This window comes from Primulina tabacum, chromosome 4, assembly GCF_025594145.1.
Source record: "Primulina tabacum isolate GXHZ01 chromosome 4, ASM2559414v2, whole genome shotgun sequence".
NCBI classification, from domain to species: Eukaryota; Viridiplantae; Streptophyta; class Magnoliopsida; order Lamiales; family Gesneriaceae; genus Primulina; species Primulina tabacum.
The window spans coordinates 18,996,587-19,018,729 of NC_134553.1; the positions used below are offsets into that span (position 1 = coordinate 18,996,587).

At 35.6% G+C, this 22,143-nt stretch overlaps 1 protein-coding gene across 1 annotated transcript; it reads right to left on the reverse strand.

The window, feature by feature from the left end:
* Positions 1–1,638: 1,638 nt before the first annotated feature.
* Positions 1,639–13,138, reverse strand: LOC142543169 (putative CoA ligase CCL12). The gene is made up of 14 exons (XM_075650250.1): positions 12,722–13,138; positions 12,318–12,447; positions 11,972–12,231; positions 9,319–9,520; positions 8,773–8,813; positions 8,055–8,183; positions 7,859–7,926; positions 7,553–7,773; positions 7,170–7,264; positions 6,879–7,095; positions 6,552–6,677; positions 2,768–2,866; positions 2,299–2,505; positions 1,639–1,918 (listed from the first exon to the last, which is right to left on the reverse strand). Exons 1-14 carry the CDS (start codon positions 12,985–12,987, stop codon positions 1,802–1,804), a joined length of 2,178 nt encoding a protein of 725 aa, XP_075506365.1. The 5' UTR covers positions 12,988–13,138; the 3' UTR covers positions 1,639–1,801.
* Between the last annotated feature and the right edge of the window lie 9,005 nt (positions 13,139–22,143).

Sequence of the window (22,143 nt, forward strand, 5' to 3'; positions counted from 1 at the left end):
AGTTAATTCTATCAGCTTTGTCAACTGATAAATCAGTCTGACACATCATCAGTTAAGGAACGTAGCTATCAACCGACAATTTTACAAGAGCAGACTGCAACGCTTAGTGGGAACGCCGCATATCAGAAAAGCTACAGTATAAGATTGTCAGACGAATGTTGACGTAGCTATACAACATATATAAATATTCAAATGGATTCATTGTTACAGATAAAAGCAAAGCCTATAAATAGCCGAGAAGATTAGCTGAAGAAGAGAAATCGAGGAATCGAGTAATCAAACTACGAAAGTGTTCAAGTTGTGAAGCAGAACTCTGTGCAAACTCTTTCAGTTCAAAATCTCTCAAAAGCTCACGCTTAACATACACATTCATAGCTTTGAGGCTATACCTTGAGCTTAAAAGCACAAACACTCACTATTGTATTATTCGATCTTTTAGAGATCAGTTGTGCTAAGTAGTTACACATCAATTGAGTACCGATAAACTGTATTGGAATTAAGAGTTTCAGTTTTGATATTGTTAAATTCAAACTGAAGTGGGTTTGTACAAATCATTGTATAGATCAAAGTCTTTTAGTAAATATCCTATCTTCGAGATAAAGGGATGACGTAGGAGTGTTTGAAATATCTGAACATCCATAAATCTTGTGTCCCTTTATTTCAATTTTTATTCTATCTGTTATTCAGTTTATTTCCGCACTTTCTTTAGTTAACTGATTGACATCGACAAAAAGAATCCTGAATTCAGTTTATCACTAAACTGATTCATTATTGGATAAGATTGTGAAAATTGTCAGTGTTTATTCAACCCCCTTCTAAACACTTTTTCACTCCCAACCGATCCTAACACCAATCACGTAACAAACAATTTGGCTAGGTTACTCCTTTCCACTGAAGCTAAACAAAACAAAAATGTGAACATCATGAGAACATGGTGTTGTGAAGAAGAGCTGTGAGAAATTAAAAGGAGATGCTGGGGCATTTTTTGGGTAAATAAAAAACAGGCCAAGACACCATTCTGTTTTTTTATGGTCTCTAAGTTTAATAAATAACTAGTGCACAACATGTACAATATTTTTTTATAATTCATTTGGTTTATATTTAAATGAAGATCAAGATGTAATTATAAGAAATAGTAAGAGACTACACTGCAATTTTATATATAAATTAAAAAATAAATAGAAAAAAAAATATCCAAGTAGAAATTGAACATACATTTAGATAATTAAGAAACAAAGAATCTAACCACTGAGCTACATGTAATTAATATTAAAATTTTAACACTTTATTAATATATATATTTATTGAAATAGACTATAATGCCAAAATTTAGTTATTTAAGTGTCTCAAACTAAATAATATAACATAAATAAAATATATTATTTAATAACTTAAAACAACACTATTTTTTCGGCCAATTATTTTATTTGTAAAAATTTGATATAATTGAGGATGATGTGCAAGAAGTTCACCAAAACCACGTTATCCCATTAGTGAGGTCGATTTTTAAAAAAAAAAAACACAAAAATTTGTACATGTCTTTACTGTTAGACTTGTAGGGAATGTCACTCATACTTGATCAATAGCGTGTGTATTATATATCTATTACAATGCAAATGTACTAATAACACTACAGACTAAAAAATTTGATTCAAAATCAATATATTTAGTAGTTGACAAATACCTTATTGAAAAAGAAAAATAATGCCAGAATATTTGAACATGGATGATAATATTTTGAAACTATCTACAGACTTACATGTACTAAAAAAAATAGAATAACCTGACAAAATAAGAGGACCTAAATTTTACTCTGCATTTGATGCAGCTTCAGCTTCAATTGATCCCTCAGCACTCTCCGGAGTAACTTATTTGATGCAGTTCGAGGAAACTCTGCCACAATCTTCACAAAGCTCACCTATTCGAAAAAAAACACGGATTCTCTCTGTTAGAATCTTACCATTTTATACTCGCGGAGACTTGAAAACCGTTGTGAGTGCTGATTGACTGAATGGATTTGTTTAGGACCTAAGAAAAAGTAGAAGGAACAACCGAATAGATAGATTCAAGAATTCAGAGAAGTGGAGAAAATGGTATTCGCGAAAAAGAGGAGGCATCCAGATAAAGTTTGTAGTGATGCCATGGTTCAAGTGGCATTCTGACTTTGCGTCCAGATTATTTTAATGAGCAGTCGGAGAGACAAGAATCTAACCAATTGCTGCCCATGTATCAATTACACGAATGAACATAAACTACAGAGCATCAAGGGGAAAAAGAAGGAAAATCTTGAACACAAACCTTGAACAATGGGTTAAGATTGGTCTGTATGGCTCTTGAGAGTTTCATCTTAAGCACATCTGGTTCAATACTGAAGCCTGTTTTCAGTACCACAAATACACAAAGTTGCTCGGGACCACCATTCTCTGGAGCAATGCTTATTGCAGCGGTTTCCAGGATGCTTTCATCAGCCCGGTTGCACACACGCTCGATTTCAACTGAACTCGTCTGCAGATAACGAATCAGTTTATGCTATTTATGCTCGCTCATTTAACAACGCTCAGCAAAAACATGAGAACAAGAAAATGATGGTATAAGCTAAGAAGAATGAGGTTGTTTAAGCCTCGCTCATTTAGCAACGCTCAGCAAAAACATGAGAACAACAAAATGATGGTATAAGCCAAGAAGAATGAGATTGTTTAAGCCAGATCAAAACTTTATTGATCAAGAACCCATACATCACGAAGGTGAAATTTGAGGAATTAGATACCTTGATGCCCCCAAGGTTCATGGTGTCATCAGCTCTTCCTTGCACCACCAGATATCCACCAACAGTTCTTTTTATTACATCACCATGTCTCCTAAGTTGCTGGATATTATTAAGGGTGCACACATGCATAAGAGAATTCCGTCAGTCATTAGTTTTAGCAATTCAATTGGCTTAGTGAAGAAGGCTACCCTGCTTTTCAATCTCCTAAATGAAAACAGCTCACAGCAAATCGAATGGTAGACTGTCTAAAATATCGTACTCTGATGTTGGAACTCAACGAATAATTTACAGCTACTGAGCTGAAGAAAGCCAAATAGAAACGCATTCAAATTATAATATCAGTGCACAGAAAAAAGCACAAAAGGATAGTTGAAATAGCATAATATATCTTAATCCCAAATTTATTTAAAGATAATTAAAAATCTGCATCCGAGTTGCATTCGAACAGTTTTTATAAAAATCTAAGTGAAAAACAAGGCTAGCTTACTGTTGGAACTTTTCAAGTTCGCAATCTTTATTTTGATGATAACAAAACTTGTTAATTATGTTACTAATAATCTATCTTAGTGTGCAGCAGCTAGGATCACTCACGAGCTGTTTACATCGCAAGCTGAAGACCTAACTGATCGCACAAACTGAATCAGTCTGACTGTTACATCAATTGAGCAGTCCAGCTAATTGTCCAGTTGATAGGTGGTTCAGAAGGAGAACCTCAAAAGCGTGGCCAGCCGCAGGAGTGTTCAACTGATGAAGAAGCCCAGCTGATCAGTCCAACTGAACGAAGAGTGAAATCAGTTCAACTGACGAGTCAACAGATTTCACCAGCCCAGCTGAAGATCAGTTCAGCTAACCAGTTCGAAGCATCAGTCAGAATCTTTCAGTTATGGATGAAGACAAACTCTTTCAGTGGAGTCCAGCTGTACGTGAAGGTACAAAAGCAATTGTCTAGTCAAAGGACAATAATGGACATTGCATCAGAGCATTAAAGACGAAACATTTCAGAAGGGCAGTCGAAAATTCGAGACACAAAGTCCAAGAAATGAATTCAAGATGCAACGGATACAATAAAAGAGTCTCACTGTACGTTCAGTTTTTCCCGCCTATATAAAGAGAGATCAGTTAAGACTCAAAACAAGAAGAAGAGTGAGCAAAAAGAAGCTTTTAAGCATATACGAGAGAAAAGAAAGGGTACGCTCATTGCACATCAGCTTTAAGAAGCAATCAGCCCAGATGGAACTCTTCACAGTTATATCAGCTTAGATTAGAAGCTTATTTCCCTCAGTGTGTGAGAACATCCTTGTTCAGTTCTCACGCACAAACACTTTCAATCACTCAAATAGAGTCTTGCACAAAGACGTTAAACTTGTGTATGTAGTCTTTGACACATAGACGTTAAATAAGTGTTGGCTGGAAGGTGCTGCCTTCAGTCATAGCTAGGAGTTCAGTTTAGGCAGTAGTGTAAGTCCTAGCTGAGTGGGTTTGTACAGGTGTTTGTATAAATCAAAGTCTTCTAGTGGATCCTACCCGAAGCGGTAAAAAGGTTGACGTAGGAGCAGTTGAAGTCTCCGAACATCCATAAACATATCTTGTGTATTTAACTGATTAACTATTGTTTTCAAACTGTTTGGATCAATAAGAGTATCCGTCAGTTTAGTTGTCACCATAATTAAACTGATGAAGGCAAAAATTAATCTACCCTTTTTCGGTTATTCAGTTTACATAAGTTAAAAGTTAAAACTTTTTCTAATATAACAGTTTTCTTCACGAAGGATTACTTCGAGTTTCTTCAACTTGGTTTTTAACCAAACTCGATTTAATTCATCGGTGTTAATAATTTTAGAACACGAGCTATTGCAGCTCATTGGATAATATTTTGTTTGAAGCATCCGAAAGATGCACAGCAAAGAATCCTTCATTTGGTATCAGAGCGGGTTGTTCTAAGAAGAACATTTGAATAAAACTGTGTTTTAAAATTTATTACTTTAAAATAGTGTTAAAAGCTATTTAAAAGTATTTCATACTATTTTCAAAACTATTTGAAAATATTTATATGTCGCTCTTTAGTAAAGAGTTGAGAGGATTGGTTCTGCAACTAACGTTGTAGTCACTTCTCTAGATTCTTTACTTCGGGGTTTTAATTAGCCTGCAACGGACTGAGAATCATCTGCAAAGATGCACAGCTAAATTGCTCGTTGAACAAGTTTTCAGTTGCAAGCCTACCAGGTCAGCTGTTCTTCAGACGAAACTCGTCCATGCTGGGACGTTGGCTGATTAAATCACCAGCTGCATTCCAGTTGGGCCTAGTCAGAGTCTGCTCGACCAGTTAGTTTGCGAAGAAGTCAAGTTCAAGCAGTTTAACTCGTTTCTCTAGCAAATTGAACTGACAACCGATGCAGCATTTCAAGCAGTCAAGCAACCAGTTGATGGTATATCCAGTTTTGTCGCATAAACCAACTGATACCTGATGTTTAAAATATGCTACTGTTGTAGTAATTTTCTTGTTCAACTAATGTATATACTCAAATGTAAATACAAGGAAATTTATTTAAATAAACATCATATTTGTTCAGCTGGCTGTGTTTCATTGTGACTGAATGGATATTTCCAAATTTCTTGTATACATTACTTGAATGATTATAATCTCTGAATAAATGATTATATAGGAGTTTTTCGTTTTTCTCTCAAACTGAAATTATTGTCAATCAGTTTTAAAATTCAGTTGTTGAGAAAAATTCTTTCCTTTTCATCAACTGAAAAGTATTTTCTTGATTCTATTATCTCTCTTAAAAGGTCTTCAATTCAGTTTTGGAGAGGGAGTTTTTGTTTGTTTTCAAAACTTTTTTAAATTCGGTTATAAAGGGGGAGCTTTTAACGATGTTTGAATGTACTAACCCTTGAACTGAATATATTACGCTTAATTGCTCAAGTTTTTGTAATCATAAAAAAAGAGGAGATTGTTGGAACTTTTCAAGTTCGCAATTTTGATTTTGATGATAACAAAACTTGTTAATTATGTTACTAATAATCTACCTTAGTGTGCAGCAGCTAGGATCACTCACGAGCTGTTTACATCGCAAGCTGAAAACCTAACTGCTCGCACAAACTGAATCAGTCTAACTGTTACGTCAATTGAGCAGTCCAGCTGATTGTCCAGTTGATAGGTGGTTCAGCAAGAGAACCTCAAAAACCTGGCAAGCCGAAGGAGTGTTTAACTGATAAAGAAACCCAGCTGATCAGTCCAACTGAACGAAGAGTGAAATCAGTTCAATTGACGAGTCAACTGATTTCACCAGCCCAGCTGAAGATCAGTTCAGCTGACCAGTTCGAAGCATCAGTCAGAATCTTTCAGTTATGGATGAAGACAAACTCTTTCAGTGGAGTCCAGCTGTACGTGAAGGTACAAAAGCAATTGTCCAGTCAAAGGACAATAATGGACGTTGCATCAAAGCATTAAAGACAAAACGTTTCAGAAAGACAGTCGAAAAGTCGAGACACAAAGTCCAAGAAACAAATTCAAGATGCAACGGATACAATAAATGAGTCTCACTGTACGTTAAGTTTTCCCGCCTATATAAAGAGAAGATCAGTGAAAAACTCAAAACAAGAAGAAGAGTGAGCAAAAAGAAGTTTTTAAACATATACGAGAGAAAAGAAAAGGTACGCTCAGCAAACTCGATTTAATTTATCGGTGTTAATATTCTTAGAACACGAGCTATTGCAGCTCATTGGAAAATATTTTGTTTTAAGCATCCGAAAGATGCTCAGCAAACGATCCTTCACTTACCATTCCTTTGTACTTTGGCATACCCTTAAAGTAAACTTCCTCATGATCAGCATTCAGCAATCTATCCGTTGCTCCCATATAAATAGGAAACAAACCTACTTCACCAACGCATGGATGATCATGTGGCTGTCAACAAAAAAATAATGAGAAAACTCTTTAGGGGCTTTGGCAAGATGTTCTGAGGAGAATGTATTAAATTAAATTTGGATTAAAAATCCATGAAAAATTGAGTAAAGGAAACCATTACAATATAGGCCTCAAAACCAGACATGAAGCAAGTTATAATTCATTATAAGGGTGTATGGTAGCCAAAGAATAAATTCTTACATAAGGGAGACCACTTTCACTAAGAATAACAAATCCTGTGCCCATTGAGGCAGAGCTAAATGCCCCAAAGGCTTGTGGTTGCAAAAGGTTTCCAACAATGTAACTAGATGAGAGCTCTGTGCCTCCACAACATTCAATGATTGGATTATAAAAAGCCTTCGACGAGAGCCAGAGGTCATCATCAATGCTGGAGGCTTCTCCAGTAGAACAAAATAACCTGGCAAATGTGGTAGTATCACAATCAGTCAAAGTAAAATTTATATGATATTGAAGGTTTAAATTGGAAATTACTTGATCTTTGTCCAGTCCAGGTCTTCCATACAATTTGTGCTCTTCCAGGTCTTCACTAAGCTAGGAACGGTTCCTAAAATAGTGACACCTGCATCCTGGAAGTGCATGAAGTGCAAAACAAAGTATGGTAAGGATTTTCCTTGACACTGTGAGTTACAGTGATGTGAAAATATCACCATATATTTAGTGTCCAATAGTTTTAACAAAATGAAATTATTATAAAAACTTCAAGAACCATCCTCGTTAACAGTCTTCAATCCCATTGCTTTAAGAATTTTCATTTGATTTATTGATAGCCTGCAATGTTGGCAAATACCAACATACCAGCAGAAACTAAATATGAACGCAAATTTCTTGCTTGTATAACACGATAGAAGTACTACCTGGATGAACTTCCCAAACCCATAACCCATAGGAGATCCATGATAAAGTGCCAGAGTTGCACCAGCTAGGAAACATGAATAGAGTAAAATAGGTCCCATAACCCAACCTAAATTAGTTGGCCAACAAAAGACATCTCCAGCTTGAACATCACAATGTGCCCATGAATCAGCAGCACATCGAATAGAAGAAAGCTGAGTCCATGGTATCGCTTTTGGATCTCCTGTAGGAAGGTGAAAATGGAATCAATATATTTTGAAAACTTAAGAGAGTAACATACTGCAACTAGCTTGCAAAGAGTTGCCTACCGGTGGTACCGGATGAAAACAGTATATTGGTGACAGAGTCTATGGGCAGGTAAACTGGTTGATAGGACCTGCCAAAAGAAATGATATTTTAACCCTCTACCTAAATTTTTTAAAAAAGTCTACAACTTGAAACTTCAACTGTTGCATACAATGCATTTTTATTCACACCACTCCCAACCAAATTTCTTTATATTACCTAGGTAGATTAAAATCACTTGAAAGGAAAGCTATCCAAGAGGAATCTTGATCTCTTAATTGAACAGCTACATCTTTTCCAGTTGCAGGAATCACCACAACTCTATCTGGAAAGGCTTCTACTACTCGACTGCACAGATAGGTAAGGTATTCAGTTGATGACATCAATGGACACAAAGGCACCTCAAAGAGTATCGCAAATTAAAGTTTACATAAACATCAATATGAGCCATGTCTGTCAGAGTGTTTTCAAACAGAACCACTCTCTCCCAAGTGAGACGAGGTTCAGCCTAAACAGGCCAATCGTCACTCTGAACAGCAACTTATTCCAAGTTTAATGTCTTAAAAAATAATTCTCGCCAATCAAATGTTTTGCAGATTTCGCTGTACTTTCACAACAGTTTTCAAGGAATTCCATGTTTTACCTTAAATGATTTTCACAAATAATATTATGTTTCTAAGCAAGTAGTTCTCTACCAAGTCAAACATCAATGCTTTGAAGTTTTGGATCGTTTGTCAGGAAAAAAATAGAAAGCATCACTCATAAAAGACAGTATGAAAAAATATACTAGCCTATTTGTCCCCTTGATCTCAAAGTGACCGTTGATAGAAAGGAGCTCTACTAGAAAATCGGGAAACCATAAACGTGGATATTAGCAGCTTATCCATGAAAAATACAGCCATGCAATATTTTAAAATATGGGATAGCATGCATTTACCTGTATAAAGGAAATCTCCGTCCTCCTCGTATTATAAAATCCTAAATATGAAATTAGAATACGATCAAAAATAAGAAAAAGTATGTGCTACGCAAAGCTCTAAAGAACTAGTAGATATTTTACACTGAACCGGAAAGGGCGGAAGATCATAAAGACACCAGTCATGGAAAAGGAAAAAGATAGGTTTGACCTTTTGAGCAAATACATTTCATGGGATAGATCCACTTGTCACACAGATAAAATTTTAATTAATATTGTGGCAATTATCAACAAATCTTCTGTCCAACACACCACCCCAATGGCATGTTTTTGTTTTGAACCTAATACATAGTATTCATGACAACAATTGAACTGATCCATTATGGCTGTTCCTCTTTTTCACCCCCAAAAACCCAGTCTCCAGGTTGATGTAAATCAAGTGTTTATTTCTGTGCACCACTGCAAGTGAAAAAATATTGTAGGAAAAACTGATCAAGTATTTCATATTGAAATCCTTCCCATTCATCAACCTTGGCAAATAAAAAACTTGCTGATATTAGTAGCCACCTGAGTGAAAATCACATTCGCCTTGGATACACGCAGACGAGTCGCAATTTCTTTGGGTGCAAAGCTGTCAGCAATTGATACAACAACAAACCCAGCAAGTACAATTGCCAAGTATATAATAACAGCAGTAGCAGTCATTGGCATGTCAATGGCTATAGCATCACCCTTGCTGAATGTTGCATCCAGTGCATTTGCTACCAACCTAGCCCAGGTAAATTCGTCGCATGAGAGCGAAGAAGTACGAGAATAGTCACACAATTCAGAAACTTCAAGATAAAAAAGTAAACTCGCATTTGTTCAGATGATATTCTGTTAGAGTAGGTGTCCAGCTAGCCAACTTGTGACTTGAGCTTTATTGATTTCGATGTAAAAATAATCTTTATTTTAATAATATTTTACGGTTTTATCCAATTATTGCATTTACTTTATATGTATATTCATGCAAGCTGCATAGATGAAAAAATTTGAATATATAATAGGTATCGTTTAGTCTGTTTCTCAACGTAAGACCATGAACTCATTAAGAAGTGTACCATATATTCTAAAAAAGTTCATAATCGAATCAGTCACCTAAAATAAGGATAAAGGTCGCTTCAACTTCAGACTAGCATCTATGATGTAAACGTCATGTTTCATTGATAAGGACATGAAGATGTCCATTTCTACATATTGGTGATCATTTGATGATTCACTGCACAACCCTCCCTCGGACTGCCCAAGTGGTTATTACTTATCGAGTGGAATAGTCCGCGGTTATGGTTGTACACCATTAGTCTTTTGACCCGGGACAATGTAGAGGCTTTACATACTAGCATGCACTTTAATTTGTTTACCGACTCCATTGAGGGTCATCAAGTGATGAGGTTGGGTGTAATTTCGAAATACGTAGGAGTAATTGCATTGTAGTCGAAGATTCATCGTTTGCCTATGGGTGAATATATCCTGATGAATTAACAATCCAACGAATCTCTGGCCAGAGTAAGACATGTGCATTTTGGAAAGGTGTTTCCTCAGTTGCACATATCGTCACTATTAGTACTCAAAGATACATCACATCGTTATCGAATCCATATGCAACTCTTGATATACCAATGATTGCTGATTCGATTGATATATACGAGTTGAATGGACCGTACTGTACACTAACCGTGACTTAAGGTTCTTGCAGTCACTATCAGTGATACCTAGGAGATCATGGTGCGATGCTCCTAGATGCTCTTACCCGGATCCGAAGGGTGTAATCAGAAATGAGTTCTAACATTCTTAAATTAGTGAAGGAGTTCAAAAAACTGGCAGCTATCAAATATGGACAGTGAAAATTTTCCTTTTCGAAACTTTCAATTTTCATTATATGAACAAGAATTGTATCATTGATACATCTGTGTTGTGCTGTCAGATCGTCGATCGGGGTTATAATGAGTTCACAATTATTTATTTAGTGAATTTGGAATTTACTAATTAAATAATAATACTAGCAATAGAGACTACTAATATGTACAAATTTCTCATGAAATATTCTAGAGAGTTCTAGAATTAAGTTAATTAAAGAAATTAAATAATAGTTACTAAATTCAATTAATATGTTTATGCATATATTATGTGTGCGTGTGTAGATGTATTAGTATATGTACACATATTTTGTATGGATATATAAAGATGTGTATATAAGATAAATATATCACGCATTATCAAAAGTTGATTAATACATGATATAATAATAATACGAGAATTTTAATTAATAAAAATTAAGAGTCCTAAGAACACTAGGATTCCTAATCCTAATGACATAGGACTTGTGTATTTTAAATAAATATGTTATTAAAGGTTGATAACACATGAGAATTTACACACAACAAAAATACACGACACAAAATCCTTCTCTCTTCCCACTCAAGTTTTGGCCAACACAAATTTTAGGAAGAAAAATTTCAGCCGAGACTTGTTCTTTGCGCTACGTTACTGCAACACCGAGTCTGGATTTCTGAAATTCTTGTGTCATAGTCTCAACAAATAAATTGTGTGTGATTTCTAGTGCAATCCAAATAAGAAACATAGTCTCTGATGGTGGACTTAGTTTGACAATCAAAGACAGAAGATCCATTCGAGGGGAAATACAAGAAGCGCTATTTCCTCTTAAAATCCAGAATAATTTGGTGTCTGGCATTACATACATTCTAGTATTATATACGTGAAGGTAATAATCCTAAACACTCTATGGTTGTTTAAATACATACGACGTCCAGGGAAGTTTTGACCGTTGAAATTGAAAATTTTAAACTTTCACAGCACCTTAGGTACGAGAAATCGGTAGTCCAACATATTCCATATCTCCATAATACATTTCAATTCAAGAAGAGTCAAAATTGTCTGGCAGATTAAAAACACTGCTGCTTAACATGCAAAAGGTAGTGTTGCATCAAATATTAAATACTGGTATAAATATCAGCTGAACATAGCAACTGCAATACTTGTCAGAGACTCAGGGTAAAGTTACATTTTAGGTAGCAATACCCTGAATCCTGAAATACCTCGTATGTCTACTTATGCCAGTAATAAAACCTATCTCAATTTCATGTAACTAAAGTTTGAAGTTATAAGCATTATTATAAAGTAAGCAGTAAGTGAGGATTAATCTAGATAGTTCAAAGCATACATTACTTGCTCTCGCAGCTCCTTCAGCGTCATATGCTCAACATTAAGATCATCGTAGCCTTCAGTTCTCCACACGATGGCGAAGCTATCATCCTGCTCTTTCCAAAGATTTCTTGGTTGCAGACAACAATTAGCAATATTTAATACTGAACCAGGGAGCCATGTTCCACCATGCTTGGATTTATTTGAGGTATCCAGGATACGCTTTGGTGGCACGCTAAATTCAATTGATAGCTCTTTAAGTATTGTCGACCAATAAATCTGAATAACACACCAAAAGATAGGCCTAAATAAATAGACAAACATATTTTCCAAAAGAAAGATCGGTTAGTAAAGGAAGGCCTTGCCTCGGGATGCTGCACAGAGAACTGCTGAAATAGCCTGAAACTCGTAACTGGATCCTTATATAACGCTCCTAAGAGCCTTGAACCATGAGATTCCATAAGACGCCCCAAATTTGTTTGTCTAGACTGGTGTCTGACACTCGAAAAACATTATAATCAACTGACTGAATGAAAAACGTAAAATCCCACAATTTACAGTAGCAACACTTGTAACCACCAGACAAGGTCATATAATGTAACCGAAACACAATACGCTACCACAGAAAATACTACATGATCATTTGCAATATCAGCTACACATAAATTTCAGACCTTTTTCATGAACTAACAACCGAAACCCCAAATTTCACACGTCTTTGTGAAATTTCAATATATGTATCGGGTACGGAGAAGGAAGGAAAACTTACGGAGAAGGGAACCAATACAGAGGAGGGCCGTGGATGGACTCGTCATAATCAGAGTACACAGAATAGTAGATAAGCTGATGCAGGGCATGTGGGTGCCACGGTTTCAACAGCTTTCGAGCTGTTATCGAGCGCCACACCTCCTTCGGGTTCAATCCGCCATTGATGACAGCATCTCTCAGCTCCAGCTCAAATTCTTTGGCTTCCCGGATTTTCAGCCCGGCTCCCACCAAATCTTCCACCCCAACTCCACTTATGCTCTTCCCCATTCTTCAACCCACACCGATCAAAATCACACGCGCTCTGTCGCTCTGTTGTACATTTATGTGGAAGAAAGGTAGGTAAGTCGAGGCACGAGTATAATTGCTTCAACTTCCATAGCGTTGGTCCAATAAGAGTTGAGCATTATATCAAACTCTTATCTAAACTGGACGTTGAGTGATTATTGTTATTATTAAATAAAGGTGCAGTCCTTATAGTTTATTTGTCTAAATTTAAAACAAAATAACAATTAACATGTTTGGTACGGTTCGAATATTTTTCATAAATATCAATTTAAGTTTTATTTTTCTTTTTAGATCAATTATCTATTTGAGTTCTCTTCAATAATGTACATATATTAAAATTAAGATGGGTAAGAATTTCGTTTTGGAATTTAGTTTGGCAAATATCATTTCATAGCAGTTATACATAAAATAAAAAAAATCATCACAAAATTCCCTGTATGAAATTAATGGGCTTTTGCCTCAAATCGGCCCTAAATTTATGACATACTAGTCAATTGTCAACTAAAATAATAATAATAAATGAGTTTTCATACCCATGCCCGTCAAAAAATTAAGCACATGGAATCGGAGTATTTTATTTTTTAACTTTGATCAATTCTTTTTTTAAGAAAATGACCTCCACAAGTGACATTTTGCTAAAAAAAGAGTTAAACCGAGGTTATTTAACCATTTCTCCTATTGAGTCCTTGTATTTTCAAAACTCAGGTATACATACCCTATTTGGAAGAGGTTTTACACACAGTTTTAAGAAATCTAATGTTTTCGATAAAGTTGATTTTACAGATGGTTTTTATTTTATTTATTTATTTTTTTCGCATTATATTTATACTATATAAGTAAAATGATATAGTATACATTTATGTTGGAATATGTTGGGTAGAATAATCAAACGTGATGTTTGAGTTCTTGTATGATTTAAAATTTTACATTACCACCAGCTATAAATTTTGGTAAAACCATAAGATTTTGGTCCTACAATTGGTGTCAGATGCAAGGTCACATGTTCGATTTTCATTGATTGCAAAAAGTGCAATTATTGGGATTGAGATTTTTGTGTGCAATAATTGTCTATACTAGGAGGAGCAATCGAAACATAATGTTTGAAATGATGTACAGTTTAAAATATTATAGTTACACTGTTAACACTAATTATAATTTTTGGTAAAACGACAAGCTCTCGATCCTACAGAACATTTGCAAGTTTGGTTTTTGCGAGTTTGGTTCCTTGTATTTTCAATTTGCAGTTTTAATGAGTTATCTTTGCTTTTTTCTGTTTGTAACTTGTCTTTTTTCCGTAGTAGCGTTGACTTGACACTGATGTGATGATGACGTATTATTAGGATCAGGGATTGATTTAGAAGAGATGAATAAATAATCTCAATAAATTTTGGAAATATTTCGGTTGGTTAGAGCCAACAGTCTGTCATTGCACCGAAATAGGCTAACTGATAAGGTTTGAACATGAAATGACTTGAGGTAAAAAAAAATCAATTTGGCTATAAATAAAAAGTTAAGGCATAGTAACTGAGAAGTAAATGACACAAGTTTGTTTTTGGATGTTCAGACGATTTAATACTCATACGTCATCTCTTCTTCCTTGCAGAAATATTTCACTAAAAAACTTTGACCATTACAACATTTGCAACTGCCTAATATAGTAGGACTAATGAAGGATTGTGTGTTGGGCACCTTGAGGTGCTTTGAACACAATAAATCAATGAGCTGCAATAGCTCGTGTTCTAAGAATGTATACACTGATTAATTAAATCGAGTTTGGTTACAAACCAAGCGGAAAACACTCGAAGTAATTCTTCGTTAAGAAACATTGATATGTTTTATATCATGTGTAACTGAATAACTGAAAATATAGGGAATCAGTTGTGACATATATCAGTTCAGTTATGGTGAAACTGAACTGACGGATGCTCTAACTGATCAAATCAGTTTGAGGACAGTATTTAAACAGTTAAATAAAACACAAGATATGTTTATGGATGTTCGGAAAATTCAACTGTTCCTACGTAACCCCTTCTACCTCTTTGGGTAGGTTACACTAGAAGACTCTGATTAATTATAACAAGTGTAATAACCCACCCAGCTTAGGACATACCCAACTGCCTAACTGAACTCTTATACTAGACTGAAGGCAACACCTTCCGGTCAACACTTTTTTAACGTATGTGTGCCAAAAACTACATACATACACAAGTTTATTATCTTTGTGTAAGACTGTATTTGGGTCGTGGAGTGTGAGTGTGTGTGAGAGAGAACTGAACAATGAACACTATCAGAAAGTGTTCTCACACTGAGGAATTGTGCTTCTAAACTAAGCTTGATAACACGATGAACTGTTACCTCTGGGCAAATTGCTTCTAGTAAGCTGATTTGCAATATGTGTGCCCTTTTATATTGTTTTTCCACACACTTATTGTAACGTCTACTCGTTTTTAAAAGTGCGGAAATATTATTATTTTTTTAAATCATACGTAAACATAAACGTATAAAATTCTTAAAATCGTCAACATATGAAAATATTCATCTCCTCTCAATCTCATAAATCGTAATGCGGAAAACATGTGGTCCTCGGGTCGTGTCACCCCACCAAGTCTGCCTACTCAGAGTTCGGCACCTCCAGTCTCCTCACCATTTAGATCACCTGCATCACACACGCCTAGTGAGTCTAAAGACTCAACACGCCTGTACCAGGAATAACAAGTACATATACATAGCACGCAGCAGTGAAAAATATTATACTCAACATATCTTTCATGAACTTAAAAGCATAACGTAAACGTGTTGTGTAAAATCATAATGCCAACATACCTTTAATGAACTTTAAAACATGAACATAAACATATCGTATAAAATCATGTCGTGTCAAATCATGTCATCTCATATCATCATATACGTGTCAAAACATGTCATCTCATGTTATCATATACGTAAACGTGTCGTATCCTTTCAAAACATGATAATAATCATAGCATGTATCATCGTATCAACATATACGTGTTAAAATCTTAATTTGAATTCCGTTCATTAGCTGTGACTTTCGTATCATCATATCATCATGTCAGTCGATGGATCCATCTACGTGTAACCACAGTACTGGGCGGCGGGGACACCAGCGACACTCTCACCCATCAACTGGGCCTTGGCCTATCATATCATATCATGTCAATGGAAATACGATCGTCGGGCTCCCTCTGGGGCCTTCTCCCGTAAACGGGCTCCCTCTGGGGCCTTTTCCCTCACGATATCTCCAATCATATCATCATGTCATCGTATTAGTCACAACTAAATCACTTCCTTCAAAACGTGTCATCATATTCATCAATTAATAAAATCATGCATATACGTAATTTTTTTTCCTTTAAACCAAGCATGCACCGTATTTATTATAATTGCGTAAAAATCGTGAACATGATGCATAAACATTTAAAAACATGATAGAAATGTGCTCAGGGACGCTGCCAAGACCAAAATCTCACCCCGGGTGCGAAATGACCATATTGCCCCTGAAACCCAAAAATTATCGTTTTACCCATAGACGTAAAATTTTATGTTTTTGACGTTTTCTTAATTCCATTGACTCTAACATGTCCCAAATAATTATTTAAGCCTACAAGAATTTTCTCGTATTTTTATTTGGCTTAAATCAATGACTTTTAAATTAATCCTTAAATATAACATATTAATGCGTTTTAAATTCCTAATTAAACCAAATCTTAGCATAAAATTTCCAATTTAAAAACTTAGACTTCTGATAATTATTTGAGCTTAAATATAATCTTTCATAATTTTATTAAGCTTAAATCTAGGCGTTTGAATTAATTCTTTAATTTACGTTTCGTGTGGCGACTAAATCCCGGATAAATCTAAAACTCGTTATTTGATCCGAAGCTTACCAAACTCCTAAAAATGTCCCAAAACATATTTAAAAGCATCCCTAGACGTAAACTTGAGCTCATTTCATAACTTAACCGAATTGTTTTAAAACTTGGACCGGTGTCCCGGTTTTAACCCGAATCAAACGGAAACTTAACCAAAACTTTCCCAACTTTTTACCACACTTAAGGGACATCTAAAAGGCTCTAAAACCACCAATACCAGACCAACAAATCCTTCGAACCATCCCTGCACACTGCTGGAAAAAGACACTAGTGATCCTCGAAACCATATCTCACCATACCCACCATATATCGACCCTAGCTCTACACCGAAGGAACCAGCTCCTAACCCATCTCTACCTGACCACCCTAGGACCCCTCTGGACTCAATGGACTCACGGGCCTAGCCCCATACAGCCTACACTACAAACGTTATCGCTAAAACCCAAAAACACCCTCACGCGGCCGCCTCACCTCAACACCGCCAACTGTTCTAAAGGCGTGTCCAGCAGGTTGTGACCCCTTCTAAGCCATGGTTCAGACCCAGCAAGGCTGGTCCATGGCCTGGAACAGCCTCTCACACTACCGGCTCACTCCACAACTCGATCTACCCTCAAAAACGTGGCTCCTCTTCACATCTCCCCGATCGGCCCTTTTACCACGAGCAAGCTTCGATTCCAACCTACTATCCCTTCCTTCTCGACGCTTATGTCCCCTCATGGCTCTCATCAGCAACCCCTTGCACCAGAAAATTAAACGTGAAATGCAAAAGAGTGATACATGCTTGGACCGAAACAAACAAAACATGGAACTCGGATCTGCACATGCCGAAGGAAACCGCCATAAACAACACACATAACAGAATATATATGACGTAAATGATGCAGAAATAAGGGTACGGAGCGTGCCTGATGATGTAAAAACGTGAGGAGGAAGAAGAGAGGAGTGCCGGAGAGCTTTGGATGCAAGAACAAGCAAAACCGTGGCCTTCAGCTGGGAATGATGAAAATGATAGAAAAATGCAGCTGGAGATAACCTGTAATGAAAGGGTATGAAAGGGGTGTCGGTTGGTGGGAAGGGTAAATGGTGTAGGGTAAGCTTAATTAATTTTTAATCAACTAGATAATGGTTCTTAAATGGTTTAATTAAAAGCTTAAAAGAGTTGTAAGCCCAACGAGATTAAAAGTAGGCTCATTAAATCCTAACACGTTCCCGAAAAATATTTCGTATAGGAAAGATTTTGAAAATATTAGCCGAACCCTCAAAAATTCTCCCGGTTTGATAATATTTGCGTACCGGTTAAAATAAAATCATGCGGGTCAAAATACCCAATAAAATCCCATTTCTTGAAAAATACCTTTAAAACACCTTATATTAATTAATAAAAATTAATCATGTAATAAAATAATTTTTCCTTGAAAATTCTCCGGTCTCCGTTCTCTCGTTCGAGCGCGAAATGAAACTTAAAATCTTTAATGAATGAACCTTTAAAATTTCATGAATTAAATTCTACCATGCAATAATAATGCATAAAATGCATAAAAATATTTAAACACAATTTAATAAAATAAAAATACATTTTATGCTTTAAAAGAATTTAATAAAATACCAAAGAATTTAATAATTTGCATGCATGTGGTTCACGTGGACTTTTCGATTTTCGGGACGTTACACTTATTCTTCTTCTTGTTGTTCTTCACTGATCTTCTATTTATAGGCGGGTAACTGATCGTATAGTGAGACTCAACAATTGTATCTATTGCAAGCTTGAATATGTTCCTTGAGATTCGTGTCTCGAATTTTCCGAAATCTATGCTAGAAAATTTTGTCTTTAATCTTTAATGCAACGTCCATTATTGTATCTTTGTTCATACAAATGCTTTTTTACCCTTGTGCGTAACTGGAATCCAATTAGATAAGCTTGTCTTGATTTGCGACTGATTGATTCCCAACTGATGTTCTTAACTGGTCATCTGAACTGATATTCAGTTGGGCTGGTGAAATCAGTTGACTCGTCAGTTGAACTGATTTCACTCTTTCAGTTGAACTGGTCAGCTGGACTCTTCATCAGTTGAGCACTTCATCAGCTAGCCAGGCTTCTGAAGTTCTACTGCTGAACCACCTATCAGCTGGACAATCAGTTGAAGTTGAGCCTGATTCAGTTTGAGCAATCAGCTGGCACTTTCAGTTCGCATCTGTTAGCTTCAATTTTAGCTCGATAACTGATCAGTTTGAAATCTGATCAGTTTCAGCTTCCTGCGCTCTTAGGTAAATCATTAAAAACAAAATAACAAGTTTTGTTAACATCAAAATCAAGATTGCAAACATGAAATGTTTCAACAACTTATCACAGTCTAACTAAAATTCTTAGTAATTCACTCAATAAAACTGATCAGTACTCTTACTGTTAGATTACATGTATTTCATAAATAGAATGCTAAACACAAAATATCCTCAATGATCTCAAGTGTGTGCTAGAAAACTTATGTTATTTGAACTCTTGAAAGCTTGATAATGTTTGAAATTTTTAAAAAATGGGAAAGAATTAGAAAGAGCCTGGATGAAATCTTCTCCTAGTTATATTTTTTGATCCAAAAGTTAGTAAAATAAAATCTTATATATGTTCCAAATGGAGTAGTCATTTGACATGTCGTTTTACATGTCAGTGTCTTTACTGATAAAAGTACAATAAGGTTAGTGTTTCCGGAACTATGATATTCTATTGGGAATCAAAGGACTATTAGTACGGAAAACATTATCCAATAATCAGCTGGTCTCCGATCCGTATCACTGAGTAAACTAAAGAATTTCAGAGAATGCTTGTTGATATAGAATGATTGATCGACGGAGAAAGTTTCCACATCAGTTGGTCATTGGTGAATTTTTTCCTTTGATATAATAAACAATCAGTTTAGCTAAGCAATCGATATGGTTCTAATTCAGCTTTGAACACATATGCGCATGAATAATCAGTTTCATTCTTGATTTCAGTTAAGCTAGACTATACTTATCCATTGGATCAGCAGCCTTGTTAAATCACCATAACGTAAATGTTTTGATAATTTTCCTTTTTTTTGGTATTTGAAAAAAATTAAGCACTTTATTCAAATTACTGAATTCATTTGATAGAAAAGAATATACAAATTCTTCAACAAATGATTGTAAAGCCAAATATACAGAAACTTTTCTCTAGGCACTGTCCTCTGTGATTATCTTTTTGGGATCCGGAGTGCTTGCTACTAGAGTCAGTCGGCTTCTTGGGATGATTAGTTGACTTGGGTTGTTTTCTCTTGTGAGCCTGACTTGATGTTTGCTTGGACTTCCTCAATCTTGGTGCAAAGCTAAAAATTATTTGCCTGAATTTTTCCAACAAGATGAGTAATAGTGGCCGCCTGATTCTTCTTAATCTGATCCAAGCGATTGAAGATATCAATCATGCCTCTTGACAAGCCAGAAACTTTTTTGAACATTTTATCCTTTAAAATATTAAGATTTTCTTCAGTATTTTGGTAGCTTCTCTTCAACATAGTAACAATTGATAAAATGGGCGTCAAAATTGAGTGAATTATTTCAAAGTATTTCCATGAGATAGATCTAATTTTGGAGAGAATGGCTCAATCTTGGGAGGTTCTTTGGAGATGAAAAGATTCAGATTAAGAGCATGATTGCTTGACTGATTGGCTTGCTCTATTCTATTTAGACTTCTGGAACGTGACTGAATGACTCAACAACTTGAACTACTACAACAATATTAGTTTCTCCCTGAGGGATTACTGATACAATCTCGACAACTTCTGGTATTGCTTCCATAGACTAGACATCACCACAAGATTGACTTGATCAGCCACTGCTATCCTGAAAAATTCTTCTCCAATAGATTGGAAAAAAATTTCTTCAACAGACTCTGTCTCAGCATTTGCTTCTCTTATCGGTACATCCTCAGATAGGATGGATTCTCCTTCAAGAATTTTAATTTGATCAAGATGTCCAATCAGTAAGGATTTCTTAAGTTGTTGTGCAATAGATTGCACTACTTCATCAATGTTAGCAAATGAAATTTCCCTGAGTGATAAAGAAGACATTTCTAGTGGAATTGTAAGGTTTCGAATTCGAACGACATAATCAGAATGCATGCAAATCTAGGGTGTTATTAAAATATTTATTTAATAATTTTAAATGCATTTTGACAGGATTGATTAGGGAGTAAATCGTTGAGCTACAATAGCTCGGTTCTTGAAATATTAATACCGATGAATTAAATCGAGTTTTGTTTTCAAACCAAGCGGAAGATACTCGAAATAATCCTTCGTAGAAACCGATTAAACATTTTTTAAAGCATTTAAAATATATGTAAGTTAAATGAGTAAAAAATATTTTGGTTGAAACATTTTATCAAACACTTGGTATGCAATAATTTTGTATTTGAAAAACACATAAAATACTTCAACAATGCTTCCTTAAAACAATAAAAATGATAAGTAAATGCAATAAACAAATAGACACGAATTTGTTTATGGATGTTCGGAGACTTCAAATGCTCCTACGTCACCCCTTTTTCCCCTTGGGAAGGATTCACTAGAAGACTTTGATTTATACAACTCTTTGTACAAATCGATTCAGCTAGGACTTACGCTACTGCCTAACTGAACTCCTAGCACTCAAGATTGTAGGCAGCACCTCACAATCAGCAAATTGTTTAATGTCTCATATGCAAAGACTACATACACAAGTTTATTATCTTTGTGCAAGACTCACTCAACTTTGAAGTTCAACTCTCTTGTATATGTGTGAGTGATTGTGTGTGAAAAATTTATCTTTTACAGTGTACATCTCAAATGTATTCTCACATAAGGACTTGTGCTCTCAACTAGCTGATTTCTTCATGCTAACTGCCCATACTTTTAATCCTCTTCAAAAGCACTTGTTTGATCTTCTTGATGTTGTATTTATAAGCCCCAACAATTATATATAAGTTAGACACAAGAATATGACCGTTTTAAAAGTTTCTGTACTGTTTCTGAGATTGCAACAGTCAAATTTGTCTTGCTGGACTTTATCCCGATTGGTCAACTCATCTGGTCGTTAAGTTCAACTGGTCAGCAGCTGGTTCAGTTTAGTTCAGTTGGTCAGCTGCTGGTTCGGTTCAGTTCAACTGGTTCAGTTTGTCTGGTTCAGTTCAACTGGTTTGGTTCAGTTTCAGCTGGTCTGGTTCAGTTTCAGTTGGTCAGCAGCTGGTTCAGTTCAGTTC

Coding starts and splice junctions, on each gene's coding strand:
- LOC142543169 (XM_075650250.1), bottom strand. CDS start 12,987: ATGGGGAAGAGCATAAGTGGAGTTGGGGTGGAAGATTTGGTGGGAGCC. Junction 12,448..12,721: donor CTGTATTGGTTCCCTTCTCC/GTAAGTTTTCCT, acceptor TTCGAGTGTCAG/ACACCAGTCTAGACAAACAA. Junction 7,265..7,552: donor GGTTTGGGAAGTTCATCCAG/GTAGTACTTCTA, acceptor ATGCACTTCCAG/GATGCAGGTGTCACTATTTT.